This window comes from Mobula birostris, chromosome 7, assembly GCF_030028105.1.
Source record: "Mobula birostris isolate sMobBir1 chromosome 7, sMobBir1.hap1, whole genome shotgun sequence".
NCBI classification, from domain to species: Eukaryota; Metazoa; Chordata; class Chondrichthyes; order Myliobatiformes; family Myliobatidae; genus Mobula; species Mobula birostris.
Window position 1 is genome coordinate 46,858,703 of NC_092376.1, and position 19,382 is coordinate 46,878,084.

Here is a 19,382-nt window from a genome sequence, read left to right on the forward strand (position 1 = left end):
AGCGATTCAGGAACAGCTTCTTTCTCTCTGCCATCCAACTCCTCACTGGCCCTTGAGCCTGTGAACACTACCTTACTTTTCAATATATATTATTTCTGTTTTTGCATAATTTTTAACCTCCAATATACATATACTGTAATTTATTTAGTTATTTATTTATCTTCTATATTATGTATTGCATTGAATAGCTGCTGCTAAGACAACAAATTTCATGACACATGCCAGTGATAATAAACCTGATTCTGAATTATCACTTCCTCAGTCTCCCGTATGAGCCAAAGGTCATCGAGCTGCAGCTCTAGTTCCTTAATGTGTTCCCTGAGTCTCCCAGAATTCCCACATCTCACACACAGAACAAAATACAGCCTGGAGCCTAACTGTACCATAACAGATGAGGAATGATGAATAAAGAAGAAGAAAAAGAAACTTACCAGATACTTACCTTGCTCAGGCCTGATGAGCCAAAGCCATTGCAACACTGACTCACTCAGACAATGGTCACTCTGCTTGCCCCTACCTTATATTTATTCACCCTTACTAATGAATCCCATTCACTGATTGGGCACTGTCCAACTCCAAAAACTACCACAAAGTGCTGTTTTTTTTAAATCTTCAGCCACATATGCAAGTGAAATCGCAGCTTTTTCTCATGCGCCCACTCACTGATTGGGCACAGTCCAACTCCCAACATGCAAAGCAGCTCCAGTCATGTAGAGAGATTAGAGAAATTCAGATTGTTCTTCTTGGGAGTGATAAAGATAAAAGGAAATGTAAAACAAACATTCAAAATCAGAAGTTTGTTGGAATGAATAGGGAGAACCTATTTCCATTGGCCAGTGTGTCTGTTAGCTCTCAACACAGACTTAAAAGTTGTTATAGAACATAGAGCAGAATAACACAAGAACAGATCCTTCGGCTCAGGCATTGTGCCAAACTGATTAAGCTAATGATACCCAATTAAATTAATTCCTTCTGCCTGCACAGGGTGAATATCCCTCCATTCTCTGCATATTCCTGTGCCTATATAATAGCCCCTTAAGCACCCCCACCATATTTGCCTCCACTGCCACCTCTGGCATTGCATTCTCAGCACCAGTTGCTCACTGTGTAACAAAACTTACCACACACACCTCCTTTGAACTTGCCTCTCTCTCAGCTTAAACGTATGTCCTCTAGTATTAGACATTTCAACCCTGGGAAAAAGATACCAGCTATCTATTCCATCTATACCCCTCCTACTGTAATTTTATAAACTTTTGTCAAGTCCCCCCTCAGCTCTGTTGCTCTAGAGAAAAGCAAACCTATTTTGTCCAAACTCTCCTTTTAGCACATGCCTGCTATTTCAGACAGCATCCTGGTAAACCCCCTCTGCACCCTCTCCAAAGCCTCCGCATTCTTCCTATAATGGGTTGACCAGAATTGAATACAATACTCCAGATGTGGCCTAATCAGAGTTTGATAAAGTTTCATCATTACCAGCCTATCTACCTTCACAGTCACATTCAGGGAGTTGTAGACTTGGAAAACCAACTGGAGGGAAAATGAAAAATGTATTTTGCAGTAAGTTGATAAGGTTTTAATTACACTACTGAAAAAAAACAGAAAATAAACCTAATAAAAATAAGCACAAAAAGGGAATTGGATACATACCTAAAAAAGAAAAAAGAATCAGCTGTAAGTAAAAAAAAAACAGGAGAATAGGACCACTTCAGTATTTATTTCAAAAAGCTAGCAAGGGCAAGATGTGCTGCACTTGCAAATAACTTTAAGAGTAGAGAAATCAGAAAAAAATGATTTTAAATGATACAGTATATTGAAAAGGTCATAAAACCAAAGAGACAGAAGTTAAAAAAGTCCTGATAAAGGGTCTCGGGCCAAAGCATCGACTGTTTATTCATTTTCATAGATGCTGCCAGACCTGCTGAGTTCCTCCAGCATTTTGTGTGTGTTTCAGATGGAAGTTAAGATGTTATTGAATCTCATAAGTCACAAGCTTGATACATAACCCTCAAATTAAACCTCAGAGAATGGCTTAGATACTTTACGTGCACATTGAAACCTACCAAAAGTGAAACGGTTGACTGATGGTAGTTCTAGATTCACAAACACGAACAGGAAAAAAATCTTAATGGAAAAAAGAATGTTAGATAACTAGTTTTGCAGTTTGAGACAAAGGCTGGTAGGTGACAGATGGAAACGTGAGAATTTTATTTAAAATAGGCTAGTGGAAATGGCTGGGAGAACAGAAGAGAGGTATAAGGGTAGAGGCAGAGAGTGGTAGAAGGAGGAATGATGGACAGGTGGAACCATGTTGGGGAGTGTACAGGAAAGGTGAGAATAAACCTAAGTAGATGGGTGTGGGCAGGTGGAACCTGGTGGGAGAGGGTAATGAGTCTACATAATGGGCTGGGGGAGGGCTAAAGGTCAACAGAGTGAACTGGCTGGGTTGATGGGAGTGAATTACCTAATCCAGTGTTCATACCTGTTCATTTCAGTTGTGCACCTCCCAGACGAATATGCAAATACAGTCCAACAGGAAATATATAAATATACCATCCTGGATACTGTTAGCGGGGACAACCGACCAGGTGTGAGCCACGGTGGCAGGGCCTCTGGCACTCAGTCTGACCCTGTGGTGCAGAAGGGTGGGACGGAGAAGAGGAGAGCCATTGTCATTGGCGACTCTATACTCAGGAGAGCAGACAGAGGAAGAAGAGACAAGGCAAGAATGGATTCTCAATATTCCTGGATTTCAGTGCTTTAAAAGGGATGGGGGGGGAAGGGGAGGAGGGGTGCGATTACTGGTCAGGGAAACTACTACAGCTACAGAAAGGGTGGGTAATGTAGCAGGATCCTCTTTTGAGTCAGTATGGGTGGAAGTCAGGAACAGGAAGGGAGCAGTTACTCTATTGGGAATATTCTATATGCCCCCTGATAGCAGCAGAGATACGGAGGAGCAGATTGGGAGGCAGATTTTGGAAAGGTGCAAAAATAACAGGGTTGTTATCATGGGTGACTTTAACTTCCCTGATTAGTTCCAAGGGTTTAGGTGGGGCAGAGTTTGTTAAGTGTGTCCAGGATGGATTCCTGTCACAGTATGTTGACAGGCCGACTAGGGGGAATGCCATACTAGATCTAGCATTAGGAAACGAACTGGGTCAGGTCACAGATCTCTCAGTGGGTGAGCATCTGGGGGACAGTGACCACCACTCTCTGGCCTTTAGCATTGTCATGGAAAAGGATAAAATCAGAGAGGACAGGAAAATTTTTAATTGGGGAAGGGCAAATTATGAGGCTATAAGGCTAGAACTTGCGGGTGTGAATTGGGATGATGCTTTTGCAGGGAAATATACTATGGACATGTGGTCGATGTTTAGAGATCTCTTGCAAGATGTAAGGGATAAATTTGTCCCGGTGAGGAAGATAAAGAATGGTAGGGTGAAGGAAACATGGGTGACAAGTGAGGTGGAAAATCTAGTCAGGTGGAAGAAGGCAGCATACATGAGGTTTAGGAAGCAAGGATCAGATGGGTCTATTGAGGAATATAGGGTAGCAAGAAAGGAGCTTAAGAAAGGGCTGAGGGGAGCCAGAAGGGGGCATGAGAAGGCCTTGGCGAGTAGGGTAAAGGAAAACCCCAAGGCATTCTTCAATTATGTGAAGAACAAAAGGATGACAGGAGTAAAGGTAGGACCGATTAGAGATAAAGGTGGGAAGATGTGCCTGGAGGCTGTGGAAGTGAGCGAGGTCCTCAATGAATACTTCTCTTCAGTATTCACCAATGAGAGGGAACTTGATGATAGTGAGGACAATATGAGTGAGGTAGATGTTCTGGAGCATGTTGATATTAAGGGAGAGGAGGTGTTGGAGTTGATAAAATACATTAGGACGGATAAGTCCCCGGGGCCTGATGGAATACTCCCCAGGCTGCTCCACGAGGTGAGGGAAGAAATTGCTGAGCCTCTGGCTAGGATCTTTATGTCCTCGTTGTCCATGGGAATGGTACCGGAGGATTGGAGGGAGGCGAATGTTGTCCCCTGGTTCAAAAAAGGTAGTAGGGATAGTCCGGGTAATTATAGACCAGTAAGCCTTACGTCTGTGGTGGGAAAGCTGTTGGAAAAGATTCTTAGAGATAGGATCTATGGGCATTTAGAGAATCATGGTCTAATCAGGGATAGTCAGCATGGCTTTGTGAAGGGCAGATCATGTCTAACAAGCCTGATAGAGTTCTTTGAGGAGGTGGCCAGGCATATAGATGAGGGTAGTGCAGTAGATGTGATTTTAGTAAGGCATTTGACAAGGTTCCACAGGATAGGCTTATTCAGAAAGTCAGAATGCATGGGATCCAGGGAAGTTTGGCCAGGTGAATTCAGAACTGGCTTGCGTGCAGAAAGCAGAGGGTCATGGTGGAGGGAGTACATTCGGATTGGAGGGTTGTAACTAGCGGTGTCCCACAAGGATTAGTTCTGGGACCTCTACCTTTCGTGATTTTTATTAACAACCTGGATGTGGGGGTAGAAGGGTGGGTTGGCAAGTTTGCAGACGACACAAAGGCTGGTGGTGTTGTAGATAGTGTAGAGGATTGTCAAAGATTGCAGAGAGACATTGATAAGATGCAGAAGTGGGCTGAGAAGTGGCAGATGGAGTTCAACCTGGAGAAGTGTGAGGTGGTACACTTTGGATAGATAAACTCCAAGGCGGAGCACAAAGTAAATGGCAGGATACTTGGTAGTGTGGAGGAGCAGAGGGATCTGGGGGTACATGTCCACAGGTGACTACTAGACAGGTATATGGAGGAATTTAAGGTGGGGTGTTATATGGGAGGCAGGGTTTAAGGGTCAGCACAACATTGTGGGGCTATTGCTGTACTATTCTATGTTCTGAAAAGATTAAGAAAGCTAATGACGACAGTCAAAAGAAGACAGACACAGCACAACAACAGTGACAAAAACAGCTAAGAGTGGTGGTACACCAATAATAAGCCCTACATCAGACCAAAAACAAATGTGTGATAGGCATTTCTAACCACGCACATCAGAACTCCAAACAATATGAATCCATTTCAAAGCAAACTGTTCCATATCAGAGGAATGGGATGATTTCAAGGAAATCTGCAGCAGAAGTTTGCATGATGAAAGGAGCTACGAACGTCAAGAGGATTTATCACCTTCCCTTCGAAGCGATAAGCACAATCAGTTTGGACCGGATCTAGAAGGGCAATTTGTTGACGTAAGAAGTCATTTGTGCGAAAGTAAAACACACATTTGATATTTTCAATATCAAATAAGAGATTTAACATACACGGATGGCAGGTCTGAATCCCTTTCAAGAATAGTATCGCTCTTTGTATATTAAAATTCACTATCGAACAGCGCGGAACAGAACAGGTCTATCTGCGGAATTAAGCCACAAGGATGTTGTACCTCATTGCTAAAAGCAGAAACTGTACTGTTATTTTGAAACACCTCCTATTTTCTTAAAGAGAAATCACGAGATTATTGGTTTCCCTTAATTCTTATTGCATCATTAGTTCGGTTATTTTCAAAGTTCAAGTGCAGTAGACCACGACTGGGGAATTTTTTTTTGAAGAGTGAGAAGAGACAAAGAAGTCAAAGATATGCAATTAAAAAGTGGGTACCATATAGATGCCACGAAATACTAATCGTCAGCCGAAACTATTTTGGACAAGCGTCACGAATCTTTGGAGCGGGGGCCCCGCCTCCTGCTGGTATGCCGGGGCCGCTCCGCGTGAGCGCAGCCACGTGACCCGAATGGAATGAAAATAATGTGGAACGCGGCTGTCAATCAGGTGCTTTCCGAACTCCGGCCCACATTCTGAGAGCCAGAGAGCGAACGAGCGGGGGGCAGAAATTAGACGCCGACCGAGACCCCGGGCTCTGCGGTCGGCGCTGTTTAAAGCGCACGATCCGGAGGAAATTATTACAAACAAGAAGCTCAGGGGTAGAAAAGGCAGTAACATCAAGTAAGTAATTAAGCTGAAAACTTAACGCAGTAGCTCTCAAAGCAGTTCAATTGTATGATTAGATTTATCATATTTAAATATTTTATACATATCAAATTGTCCGGCCTACGCATTGAATTTCTTAAAATTTAATAGTGAAACTAATCTGAGTTAAGTACTGTCCTGAGCTTTTTATAGGATTACAGCTGACGTTTCTTAATAATTTGAGTAATTGTTGAAGACTAACCAGATTTATGCCACTTTATAGTAATTTTTAATGATAATGTTGGTAAATGGGGACTTCTTTTTTCTCTCTATTCCCACAGCACAACATGGTGTCGCTGGTAGATTGAATGTATTTTCTCCCTGCTGTGGAATGTGGTTGCTCGGGCCGAGGTGCGTTCCATTGGCTCTGAGCCGCATAACTTCGTGTAAAAAAAAGAGAAACTGCGGTGACTCCAAATTGCCTGTATTTACCCCATTACATCGGGGACAGTCTTGGGGAGACGATTTGTGATTTTAACGTAATTAACTACGGAAGATATTTTTGATGGTAATGTATTATTTAAATCTCTTCTTGTCCTGTCACGTTAAAAAAAAACTCCGATTATTTGAAGCAGTTTCTTTTTGACTACGATCTTAAATGTACCGTGAAGTAAACCCATTTCGCAGTCGTCTTAAACCTTGACCACTTCGAGGATAGATCCCACTTTGGGAGAGTTCGCGTGTCCATTTGAAACATGATAATAATTTCAGAACATTTTTGAGGCCAGCCAAAGACCCTCCGATGACAGCTTCGAGTAGCCACTGACGTCCGCTGAATCAGGGCCGCAATGTAGGCAATTCTGAAGCTTGCATGCTTTCGGAAGCTTGTCATCGGTAATTCTAGACGTTCGGTGTAAAATATCAAGTACAATCAAAAGAGAAGGTTAGATTTATCAGAAGAGTAAAATTGTCGATAAACTACTTTCGAGTACTGTAATCTATTCGTCGATTACTAGAATAATCGGTTTCTTTGTTAATGGTATATTCTGCTTCTAACTTTCGCATTTAGTGGGGAGGGGGAAAAAAGAAAACAAGGATCTGGAGGGCAATCGACCTGCTATCACTTTTAGAGAAAATTCTAGAATCTAATTTTGTTGAAGTCATGCAATTTAACTAATTTGTCCGACTTCATGGCGGTTAGGACTTGCAAGATAGATATAGTGCCCATCATTGGATTGGTTATGAAACAAAATACTTTGCTCCTTTGCCAGTTGGAATGGTGTTGGGTGTTAGAAAGATCAGTGCTTGGTCTGAATTATTTACAATCTTAACAATGACTTAAATGAGAAGTGAATGAAATTTATTCAGGTTTTCTGGTGGGAAAACTAACTGGAATAACTAAAGGGAACTAGCTGGAAAAATCTGAAAATATGTTGGAAAAGCTCATTTGGTATGACAATACTTCTGGTGGGCGGGTGACATTTTAGAGTGACTAATCTCAAAAGTTAGTAAAAATTTCACGATGTAATATGTTTCAAGATGTATTCAAGGTGGGAGTAAGGGAAACAAAATTTAAAAACATGGAGAAAACCTACACACATTTTGCATTTTAAAATAAAGTTCTAAAGGAAGGGTAAATAAGAGTAATAATATCATGATATGAAAGTGCTGAACTCCAAGTTCTAAAGTTTGTAATGAGCCCAAAAGATCACCTGACTAGGGACTAAGAGATTTTTGAAGTGGGGGAATGAAGACACAAGGGTAATGCATAAAGGTGTAGTTGACAGGAAAGATCATCCATGGTGTAACTAAATGGAGCAGCATGTTTGTAGGAGTGAATGGTTTAGATCTGGTTATTTCTTATGTTCTCACATTGGTTATGTGCCATTAACATCAGTCTTCATTCTAGTGCTTTATTTGTTGCATATCTTAGACTTTAAAATGTGTAATGCATTTGTTTCTCATCACAACAATCCACAAACAAATTATAATCCAAATTAGAGATAATTTATAACATATCTGCTAATCAATGTTTCAGTTTACTATTTATATAAACAAATGCATTACTTTTCCCAGTGTGTATACACAATGTAATGCAAAACTTTGCTGAATCCAATTTTGATTGGTAGTATCAAAACCTGAAAAACAACATAATTGTTAGCAATCACTTTGTACTTGAAAAAGATTCAAAGTTTTACAAATTAACTATCACTGGATTTCAACCTCAAAGCAATTCCCTCTTTTTTAAATCCCTACATTGGTGTAACTTTCTCTTTTTAGCAGGAAACATTGGAATGTGGTTTTATGCCTCATTAAGCTAAATACAAGTATCTGATTTCCTACAATCTTTAAATTATTTTAAAATATTACATGGGGTGCTAGCAGTTAATCAATAAATGTTTTCATAATTTTCAAAAAGGTAATTTTAACCATAGCTGCAGAAAAGAGGTAATGTAACTGCATACAGAAGAATAACATGGTAAATTAGAACAGTGCAGGTTACCGTGACAGAAGATGTTTGTACAATACAGATATGAAAGTTTTTATCTCTGAAACAGTACCAATATTAACAAGGTAAAACGTTAGCTGAAGTATTTTTTGTTTTAAGTTAATAAAATCAGTTTTGAAAATATTTTGTCTTAGTCTTATTAGTTGACTTTAAAAATAAGTTGTAGAATCCTGGAGAATATAAATATTTAAACTAGGTCCCATGGATCCTGAGAACAGTCATATCATGTGCCATTTTTTTTAAAATCTGTTAAATTACTAACAAGTTGTTTTATTACTTCTCATATGCCATATTCTGCATACATTTAAGTAGTTAAATGTGTAACGGGAGTAAATTCTCTTTCAGAAAAGTGGCCTTTTGTAGTATGATATAGAAAGTATTGGAAATTTATTAGAATGTGTCCTCTTGCCAAATAAGTGAGAGTGTCTAATAATGCTGAACTCAGCAAATGCGGAGCTATTGCTTTGCAACAGGGACATATATTCTCTAAATATTAAGTGGTCCAGAAGGTAGTTAGGACATCAGTATCTCTTGCTTATTGCCTAATGATATAAAATTCCTCTGGTTAGGCACACTTCAAATACAACAGCTACTAAGAAAAAAGCCTGTAAGAAAAATGTGATAATGAACTTGCTCAACATTATTTCAGCTGTTACATCTTCTTTATAACTTTAATGTTTTTGTAATATTTGTCTTTCAAGAATTAAAGGTGCCAATTATACACAAGGTGCCCCATGTTTTCTATTAACAGTTACATTGTAAAGAGTTAACTGCTGTGGTTATTGTAACTACATTAAAACTATTATTAACTTTTTATAGTCAAATCCTACTGCAAAATGTATATCAAAGTCTTAAAACAATTAGTAAGCCTTTGTACTTAATAGATGTAAATGCTTTTAATTAATAAGTATTACAAATTTGTTCATTTTCCTGTGCAAGTCATGGCAAGTTAAGTCTCCTCCCTTTAATTGACACTACTGATTAAACCAATTCATGGATGAAAGAAAAGAATACACTATAACTTGCCTCAGCTTGTTATAAACTGCATAGTTCACATTTTTTCCTGCAAAGTACTTATTGCAAAATAGTGCACATGTATAATATTCTATTTTAAGCATTCTAAAATAAACAAGTGAGCAATTAATTTCAATTCTGATGTTGCTTAAAAGCCCCCACCCCCACCTCAGCCCAGAAAAACCAAAACTAACTGATTTGCTTGAAAGAGACAATTAACTGAGTGGTGCTCTCTTCATGCATTCCATAAAATAATTGATATTTACGTCATCTCTTCATGCATTCCATAAAATAATTGATATTTAATTTATTGATCGACTGTACAGCACAAGATGCCCCTCCACTTTCCTCTCTGTTGTATAATATCATTATTTTGTTTTATTGACATTTTTTTTTCTCAGTGTCTTTTTGAAGTTGTAGTTTATATTGTTAATGGCATTGGTCTAATCCAGAGGATAAAGGTCCATAACTTTGCATTTCAAAATGGTAAAATTTGGCACTTCTAATTATGGTGATTTTTTTTTTTGGTGTGGCCATTTCAAAGAAAGGAAATAACTGACATTGTCTACTCGGGCTAGAACAAGCAAATATTGTTTCCATTGGCCAATCACAGAATACCTGGCACTCTGTGAATGTAGGGGAGCTTCCTCTTTCTTCCCCTATAAATAGTCACATGATTCTCAATGGTTCTGTCTGAGTCTCCGAAGAGTATATTAGGCATTAAAGCTGTGCTGTAACTGAAGGAAGAATTATTTTATTAGAATGCAGTAATCAGTGTGACATGCTGATTAATCAACAAAGTTTAAAATATATATGGTACCAAATTAGTGTGGAGTATGTTATGACCCCAGTAAAACAAAAAAACTAATTTGCAAGATTTTCCCCTCAATTAAATTTGAAAACTTGATCTACTGAGATGGCAACAAAATCTGGGGAATGGGTCAACCCTGAAGAATTTTAAATCTTCTCTTCAATAAGGGTTCAGTGAGACCCTCTCTCATTGCTCCCCCTGTGTGATGTCTGCTGCCTTCTGACCCTTCAACCATGTAACTTCTAGCTATGCTTCTCTCGTTTCCCCTCCCACCTTTTTATTCTGGCATATTTTCCCTTCCTTTTCAGTCCTGAAGAAGGGTCTTGGCCTGAAATGTTCACTGTTTATTCATTTCCATAGATGCTGCCTGACCTGTTGAGTTCTTCCAGCGTTTTGTGTGTGTTGTGTTGAATAGGAGATATAGGTATATTTTAGAGGGCATTTTGACTGTGGATATTTGATATATTCTCTTAGTAATAGCATTGTAATGGGAAAGTACTGTTCATCTCTGCATTTTCGAGCAAATAGCTTAACTTCAAAATAATTTTTAAACTTCAGATTGGAAGAGTTATTGAATTTCTTTTAGCTTGGCTTTTGCTACGTGTACAGAATGGCCACTTTATTAGGTACAGGAGTGTGTATTCATGGTCTTATGGTGCTGTAGCCCATCCACTTTGAGGTTCAACATGTGCATCGAGAGATGCCTTCTGCACTCCACTGTTGTATCATGGGGTTATTTGAGTTACTGTCAGCTTGAACCAGTCTGGCCATTCTCCTCTGACCCCTGTCATTAACAAGGCATTTCCCCCCACAGAGCTGCCACTCACTAAATGTTTTTTTTTTGATTCTCACAACATTCTGTATAACCTCCAGAGATTGTTGTGTGTGAAAATCCCAGGGTGCTCAAACCACCCCATCTGGCACAAACAATCATTTCAGTCGGTCACTTAGATCACATTTCCTCCTCATTCTGATGTTTGAACAACTGAACCTCTTGACCATGTCTGCATTCTTTTATGCATTGAGTTGCTGCACGAGTATTTGCATACGTGAAGGTAGATGATAGGAATTCCAGAGTACAGGATAGATATGGTTGGCATTGGTATAGTACCATCAGTAAGTTCCCAAGTGTATCACTCAAAACAGGCACCTGAAAGCTGAGGTTGGAGAGAAAGGGGAGATCTAAGATTTAACAGATAGTTAAATAAGAGTATGGGCCTTGCTTTGCTTTTCCATAAAATGAAGGTCGTTTTTGCACATTTTTTTAATAATCTATTCAATATATGTAATTGATTTACTTGTTTATTTATTATGTTTTTATTTTTTTCTCTCTCTGCTAGATTATGTACTGCATTGAACTGCTGTTGCTAAGTTAACAAATTTCACATCACATGCTGGTGATAATAAACCAGATTCTGATTCTGACATATCCTATTGCACAACATTAGCCAATAAATATTCTCAGCTACAGTGGATTCCAGTTAATTGGGACACATCGGGACCAGTACATTTTGGCCCAGTTAAGCAGCTGCCCCAATTAGCTGAAGTTTCATGGAAATAGTTTAAAAAGGTATTTAAAAAAAGACAAATGGAGTAACAAATTATGTATTTAAATAACATATAGAACAAACTAGAACACTGTCATTACTACTGCAGTAATACAAATTGGTATTAGTTCCTAATAATGCTGGAAGAATTCATCTGTGTCATGTACTTTTAACTGTAAATGAACAAAATCACCACAGATAATGGATTGCCTTTATACAAAACTATTGACAATTACATGCTCCAAATCTTCATTTTTCATTTTAATGTTCAAGATGATTGTCAATGCCTTCAAGTTCTTTGTAGTTCCTAACCTGTTAAAGTAGTGAAATCGTTCTATTTTTACTTCCGGCTGTTTCTGGCATCTCCAAGCCTCAATGCTTAAAACTACTGTAAGCAAAACAATTCTAAATTGTCTTGCTACTTATTTCTTGCCAACTGCTTTTTGAACACAAACACACACATCTGACGCTATTTAAAAACTGTTTGTTTTAAGCACGGTGTAGTGTCTGACGGCCTCGCGCGTGTACGTGACTGACGCTAGTTAGAGACTGTTTGACAACAGTGGCCAGTCCCAATTAAGCAGCATAGTGTCCCAAATAAATGGAGTCCCAGCTATTTTCTCAGTTAGTTTTTGTTCTGTAAGAGTTGTCACAAATAAGGGGCTGCCCCCAATAACTGGGATGCACTGTATATCTTAGAAAATATGGGTCACTTTTTATATCTTAGAGCTGCATCTCAGTGAAATTCATCACTACATCCAGTGCATCTGCCCAGCCTTTGGCCTCAAGGGGGGGAAAAGCATTCAAAGATCAAAACTCAAACCAGCATGAAGTTGATGCTCTACTGAGCAGCAGTCATCTATGTTCTTCTGTATGCTTTAGAGACATGGACCACTGCCAGAAGGCACCTCAAAGTAGAGGAGAAGTGACTCCCAAAACTATGTCTGAAGAGCTGTCTTAATTCATTGACAGAATTGACATCAGCTTCCTCTCCAGGCCAATATCTCCATCATTGAAGTTATGACTATGCTCACACTGTTTGCATGGCTGACATTAAACTCCCTGAAGCTTGTCATCTATTCAGAGCTCAACATGTCAAGAGTTTCCCAGAAGGACAGAAAAAGTACCTCAAGTTTGTTGTCCACGCCTCCCTTTGGGGGGGGGGGTGGAGGGGGGGGGTGTATGAGAGAGAGAGAGAAGGTGGGGAGAGATTAATATTCTTCTAAACCTATTGGGATCCTTGTCCCATTGCCTTAAAAATTAAGAAGGGGCATTGGGGAAAGTACTGAGAGTTACTTGAAGATCATGTGGATCCTAAGAGAAAACACAAGAAACAAAAGAACATTCTAAACAAACCACCACATTAAATGTCTCTGCCTCTCTTGTGGCAGAATTCTTAATAGCTACCTTAAATCCAACAGAACTGGAATGGATAAAAAATGTCATTCTTGAGGGCTGCCTAAAAAGTACCTTATTGAGTCACTGTTACAATGTGACAAGTGTCAGGAATACATGTGCAAGTCCATTGTGGGGGTTGACTCAAGCAGCTATCAATTAAACCAACTTACCCTCTAAACAAAAAGAATTGGTATTGATATCAGAAAGGGCTGAATTCATAAGTATCAAGTACTGCTTTCTGAATAGCTTTTGTTTATTTTCTCAGAAATAGCGCAGTATAGGGGCCTCAACACTCTTGGCTAGAAAGGAGATAAAAACCAGCCAGAATTTTTCTCATTGCCAACCAGAATACCCTGCTGGAAATTGTACTCTTTGTCACTTAGCAAAGACAAGGTGAAGCCTAGCTGTGATGTCTATCATGATCATGTGATCTACCCCATTACTGGGTTCATATATGAAAAAAAAATCCCCCAGAGAACTATTCAACGTTATTCCAACATGAGTCTGGAACTTCTGCAAGAATAGGAAAGAGAGGGAAAATATTAAGACCTGGATAAACTGTGTTTTATTAACAAGAGGTTAAGTAGCTACTTGGATATTGGAGTATAGGATATTCTTAGCAGTTTTTGAAAAATAATAAGTGTATATTCACATTTTATTTGAAAATATACTTGGAATGTTGACTTTTGCAACCTTTTTATAACCATTCATCCACAAATGTGCACATACTTGCAGACATGTATGTAAAGGAGAAAGCATGTTCATAATATATTTCAATCAAGTGACAGGTTAGAGGATTTTGCTTTTTGTAATTAAAACTGTCTTAATAACTCCTCTTCTATATTTTAGATCAGGATGGTCATGGGAATGAAGTTGACATAATCTTTCTGTTGAAAATAAATCAAAGGACCACGAGTGACTATCAAGAGAGGAAGTATAAATATATTGATTACAGCAGACTAATACAACTTCCTCAACATCTGCATTGAGTCCATAGAGTTTATTTATGAAAAGCACAAATTGTTTCGGTGATGAGGCCAAAGACATTTCCAGCCACTTCGTATGTTGGAAACAGCCGCCAAAGACTACAGGAAATTCGGGAGGGGTTGAAGCAACCTCCTAAATCTTCAAGTCAGGGCTTGAATGTTGGCTCTAACAATGAAACCCAGCTTGACCTGAAAGTCACTGTTGGAAAAGATTCCACCAGACAGCAGCAGATGCGACCGGTCCCAAAATTTGGCCCTTATCAGAAAGCTCTCAGGGAAATCAGAAACTCCCTAATGCCATTTGCAAATGAGTCGGGTTCATCCATCAGCGTTGAAGTAAACAGGCAGATGCTTCAAGAATTAGTGAATGCTGGATGTGAACAGGTACGTCTCACTGATGGTACATTTTGCCATGTGTCACTAATTTATAAAATGTTAGGCTTTGACTATCACTGGGAAACTAAAAGTGTATTGGCTTGTAATTTCCATGCGAGCTACCTCCACATTCAATTGTAATGAGGAGGGTACAACTGGATACCAGTAAATGATAATGACAGTAGTAGATGACTGAGGTAGAAGTAGGAGGAAATAATGGTGTGAAATGTCCGAAGCCATTGTACAGTTAATTTTTTAAAATCCGTTTTCATTGTAGGTGGTGCATATAATGAGAAACAAAAGGTCATGTGGGGCAGCTGGTTGAGGCACTGTCTCATGATGCCAGAAACCAGGGTTCAATCCTGACTTTGGGTGCTACATAGAGCTTACCCCTTCACTCTACGTCAATGTGTCTCTCATCTGAGTGCTCTGGTTTCTTCTCACCTATGACATTGGAGCAGAATTAGGCAATTTCGCCTATCCAGTGTACTCCACCATTCAATGATGCTGATGCTGATTTATTTTCCTTTTCGACCCCATTCTCCTGGCTTCTTCAATGAAGTTCCCCCTCATTCTTCTAAACAGGTCCAGAGCCAACAAGTGCTCCTCGTATGCTAACCATTTCATTCCTGGGATCATTCTTGTGAGGCTCCCCTAGAATCTCTCAATTGGCCCCTCATCCTTTCTTAGATGAGTGCCCAAAACTGCTCAAATGTGGTCTAACCAATGCCTTATGAAGCCACAGCAATGCGTCCTTGCTTTTATATTTTAGTCCTCTTGAAATGAATACTAACATTGTATTTGCCTTCCTTACTACCAATTTAACCTGCAAATTAAACTTTAGGGAATCCTGCACAAGGACTCTCAAGTCCCTTTGCAGCTCGGATTTCTGAATTCACTCCTCATTTAGAAAGCAGTGGACACCTTTATTCCTTCTACAAAGTTCATGACCATACACTTCCCTGCACTGTTTTCTATCTGCTGCTTATTTACCCATTCTCCTAATCAGTCCAAGTTCTTCTGCAGACTCCCTATTTCCTTAAGACTGCCTGCCCCTCCATTTATCTTTGTATTGTCCTCAAACCTGAACCAAGGCCATTAATTCTAGCATCCAGATCACTTTTTCCCACTTGGTCTCCTGCCAGTCAGCCTATTTTTTTGTCCATGCTAGTATCTTTCCTGTAATACCATGGGCTCTTGTTTAGCAGCTTCACGTGCGGCACCTTGTCAAAGGCCTTCTGAGATTGCAAGTAAAAACACCCACTGACTGGCCTTTGTCTACCCTGCCTGTTATTTCCTAAAGACATGCAGGTTACAGGTTAATTGGTCGCTGTAAATTGCCCCTAACAGGTGACTACTGTAATCAGAGTGAAAACAGGGAGTTGTTAATCGGAGAGAAAGCGAGGAGTTGTTGAGACTGTGGGGAGAATAAAAAAGTGGAATTAATGCAGGTTTAGTGTAAATGGGTGGTGGATGGTCAGCAAGGATTTGGTAAGCCAAAAGGTTTGCTTTTAAGCTGTGTGACTCTGAGTTGGATCTTTACGTGGACTTGCACGGATGGAAAGGGATATGAGACAACTGCAAGCAGGCATGACTAATTCAGACATCTTGGTCAGTTTAAAGTTGAGTTTACTGTCATCTGCACAGGTGCAGTGAAAACTTACTTGTATCATCATCGCAGGCACATAGCATCATATAAGCAACATGCACTAGATAAACATAAATTATATCAAAAGGTCTCTTTCTGTGCAGTTTGACTGTGTGGCTCTTTGACCACTGATGGCAGAACTGTCCACGTGATTGATCATCCCTGTCCTACCGCAAATGCCCATTCCCTACAGTATCAGTATCTAGTGGTACTGGTTCATATCGCACATGAGTTAGAGGAACAACACCTTATATTCCGTCTGGGTAGCCTCCAACCTGATGGCATGAACATTGACTTCTCTAACTTCTGCTAATTCCCCACCTCCCCCTCGTACCCAATCCGTTATTTATTTTTATACACACATTCTTTCTCTCACTCTCCTTTTTCTCCCTCTGTCCCTCTGACTATACCTCTTGCCCATCCTCTGGGTTCCCCTCCCCCCCCGCCTTTTTCTTCTCCTTGGGCCTCCTGTCCCATGATCCTCTCATATCCCTTTTGCCAATCACCTGTCCAGCTCTTGGCTCCATCCCTCCCCCTCCTGTCTTCTCCTATCATTTTGGATCTCCCCCTCCCCCTCCCACTTTCAAATCTCTTACTAGCTCTTTCTTCAGTTAGTCCTGACAAAGGGTCTCGGCCTGAAACGTCGACTGTACCTCTTCCTAGAGATGCTGCCTGGCCTGCCGTGTTCACCAGCAACTTTGATGTGTGTTGCTTGAGTTAACTATAGTTAATTGGTTACTTTAATAGCGCCTCTCAAACCTATGGTCTTCACCACGTGAAGGACCAGAGCAGATGGGAATAACGGCATTTGCAGATTCCAAGTGTATGTCATGTTGACTTGGAAAGATTGTTGATCCTTCGTCACTGGGCCTATGTCGCGGAACTCACTGTGTAATGGCGCTGTGAGAATACCTCCACCAGAAGTCTTCTGCAATTCGAGCTGATGACCCACAACCATTTTAAGCACAATTTGGAATGGACAATGAATGCTGCCCTTGCCAGTAACAGAAAATATGAAAAATGAATAAATTAAAATCACTTCCCAGTGTAGCCCCCCTGGCCACCCTCAGGGTCGCTCGGCTCGCTGTCGTCTAGGGAAACAGCCTCGGCCCCGCCAAACTGGGTAATTCGTTTGTGTGGATGCTGTGTGAGGTACCCCACCCCGCCCAAATAACAGACAATACACCAGATGCAATTAAATGATTTACAGTTTATAGATATTACTGGAACTATATAATTAATAGAGAATAAAATATAAAAGGAAAATAAAAGGTGCCACACTTATCAAAGTTCAATCTCTTCATGCACAAAAGCCGTTGGAGCTCAAGGACCTTCTTCTTCACCCTGCGACCCCCTCGGACCACCTCGACCGGCCGCCTGGGACCAACAACAGTGGTCGACCAGACGCTCCCCACGAATCAGTCTCCTTGCCGAACGTCCCGCTCGGGGTCCGACCCCGTTAGCGGACTCACAGCACCTCGTCCATCCTCTGTCTCGCTCTCCCGCCTTCTGCCCCAAAACCCCGCGCATACAGTATCTTCAAATACACCAAAACCATAACAACTATCCCAATTGGTTAATAGCACTCTCTTATCACACACTAAAGCAAAAACAAACTGTTAGCGCAAACTTTCTCAGCGTTTAACACAACAAAGCCGCATTCCCCAGATTAACATAACAAAGACGCCATTTTAATTAGCCTGCGCAGTAACATAAAAGTTGAAACCCCCTTACACTCTCCCCCCCACCAAATAAAGTCATGTTCTCATGACTGCTAAATAACTCGCCAACCAGTCCTGCAGACACACAACACACACACACACACACACAGTGACAGTGCTCCCCAAACAGTGGACCTTACTCCCGTCCCACAGACGCTACATAGGCCAACCTATCTGGGAGCTTCTTAACCCTCTGAGACCTCCGTACCCCCTCACCTAAACCCAAAAGGCTCAGGCACTACTAGGGATACCTCGGGCCTGCTTGCCAACTCCTCTCTCACTCAGGCCACCACTACAGCTTGGAGCCCCCAGTCCCGTGTCCGGGGCCCCGCCTCTCCTCCTTCCTGATCCTGCCATAACTCAGACTGCCCACAGCTAGCTCGTCCCACTACACCTGACTCAGTGGGAGAAGGGCCAAAGGTCTCTTCCTCAATCACGGGGAAGTTAGCGAAAGGCAACATGTACCACATGTACAGCACATCATCCTTCGAACCCGTATCCTTCCTCATTCCCTCGATCGGTAGCTGCTGTTTGAGATTCTCCAAACTGAAACATTTAGCCGGGGCTACCCCTTCAGCCTCCTACAGTCGAGACGTCAGCTTCTTCGGGGACTCCTTCAACTCTCGCCACAGCCTCCACAGTTCTGACTCAGGGTTCCTGGCCATCTCAATCTGGGACACAGTTACCCCACCAGCTTCTTCCACCCTGACCTGAAAAGCAGCAGTTAAAGAATGTTCAGCCTCCGGTTGTTTCTTCCTGAGGGCGTCTTCCAGGTCAATTTTCAGTTTTTCCACTTCATTTAAACTCGCGATAGTCATCTTCAGGTTCCTTTCAAGCGTCCGCCTCCCTTTTCCGAGATCTGTCCTCCATTTCTTCACCTCCTCGGGAGTGTAGTCAAACTCCCCTCCCTGGGCTCTCGGTTTTCTGTTGACCTTAGTCAGAACACTTCCTTGATCTTCCCCAACTTGTAAATCTTCCAATCTGTTCTGAATGGACGTCTTGAGAATGTGTCTCATTCAGATTGACGACCTGGGTTTCCATCCCCCGGTCCACCACCGTCTGTCCCAACACCAGGAAGTTCAACTGGTATGTCGGGTCATTTTCCTCACATTGCACCAAACCTCTCCGGCCAAAAACTCCTCCACATTTGACACTTCGCTTCGGTCCCCCGGGCTCAGCCACTCGCCTCGCCTCATAGTCCCCCCAGGCGAATCCAAGCTCTAGGCGGTCATCCACATACGTCAAAACTCCACACACCTTCACTTCTCCCATGGTCTTCCTCATGACCCGCGGGAAGGATGCAGGGGCTCCGGATATGCCCTTGGGCATCTTTTCGGATTGGAAGAATCCTAGGGAACGAGTAAAGGCCATCTTCAGCCCAACAGCTGCACTCCTCAGGATCTGGCAACATCCATCCCTCAGATGCAGC

General features: G+C 41.1%; 1 protein-coding gene across 1 annotated transcript in view; it reads left to right on the forward strand.

The window, feature by feature from the left end:
* Nucleotides 1-5,653: 5,653 nt before the first annotated feature.
* The window catches only part of lats2 (large tumor suppressor kinase 2), a 71,901-nt gene continuing 58,172 nt past the window's right edge, over nucleotides 5,654-19,382 (forward strand). The window contains exons 1-3 of the mRNA XM_072263054.1: nucleotides 5,654-5,980; nucleotides 6,286-6,512; nucleotides 14,073-14,593. Coding sequence (XP_072119155.1) covers nucleotides 14,255-14,593 — 339 coding nt within the window. The 5' untranslated portion in view covers nucleotides 5,654-5,980; nucleotides 6,286-6,512; nucleotides 14,073-14,254. The remainder of the gene's footprint in view (nucleotides 5,981-6,285; nucleotides 6,513-14,072; nucleotides 14,594-19,382) is intronic.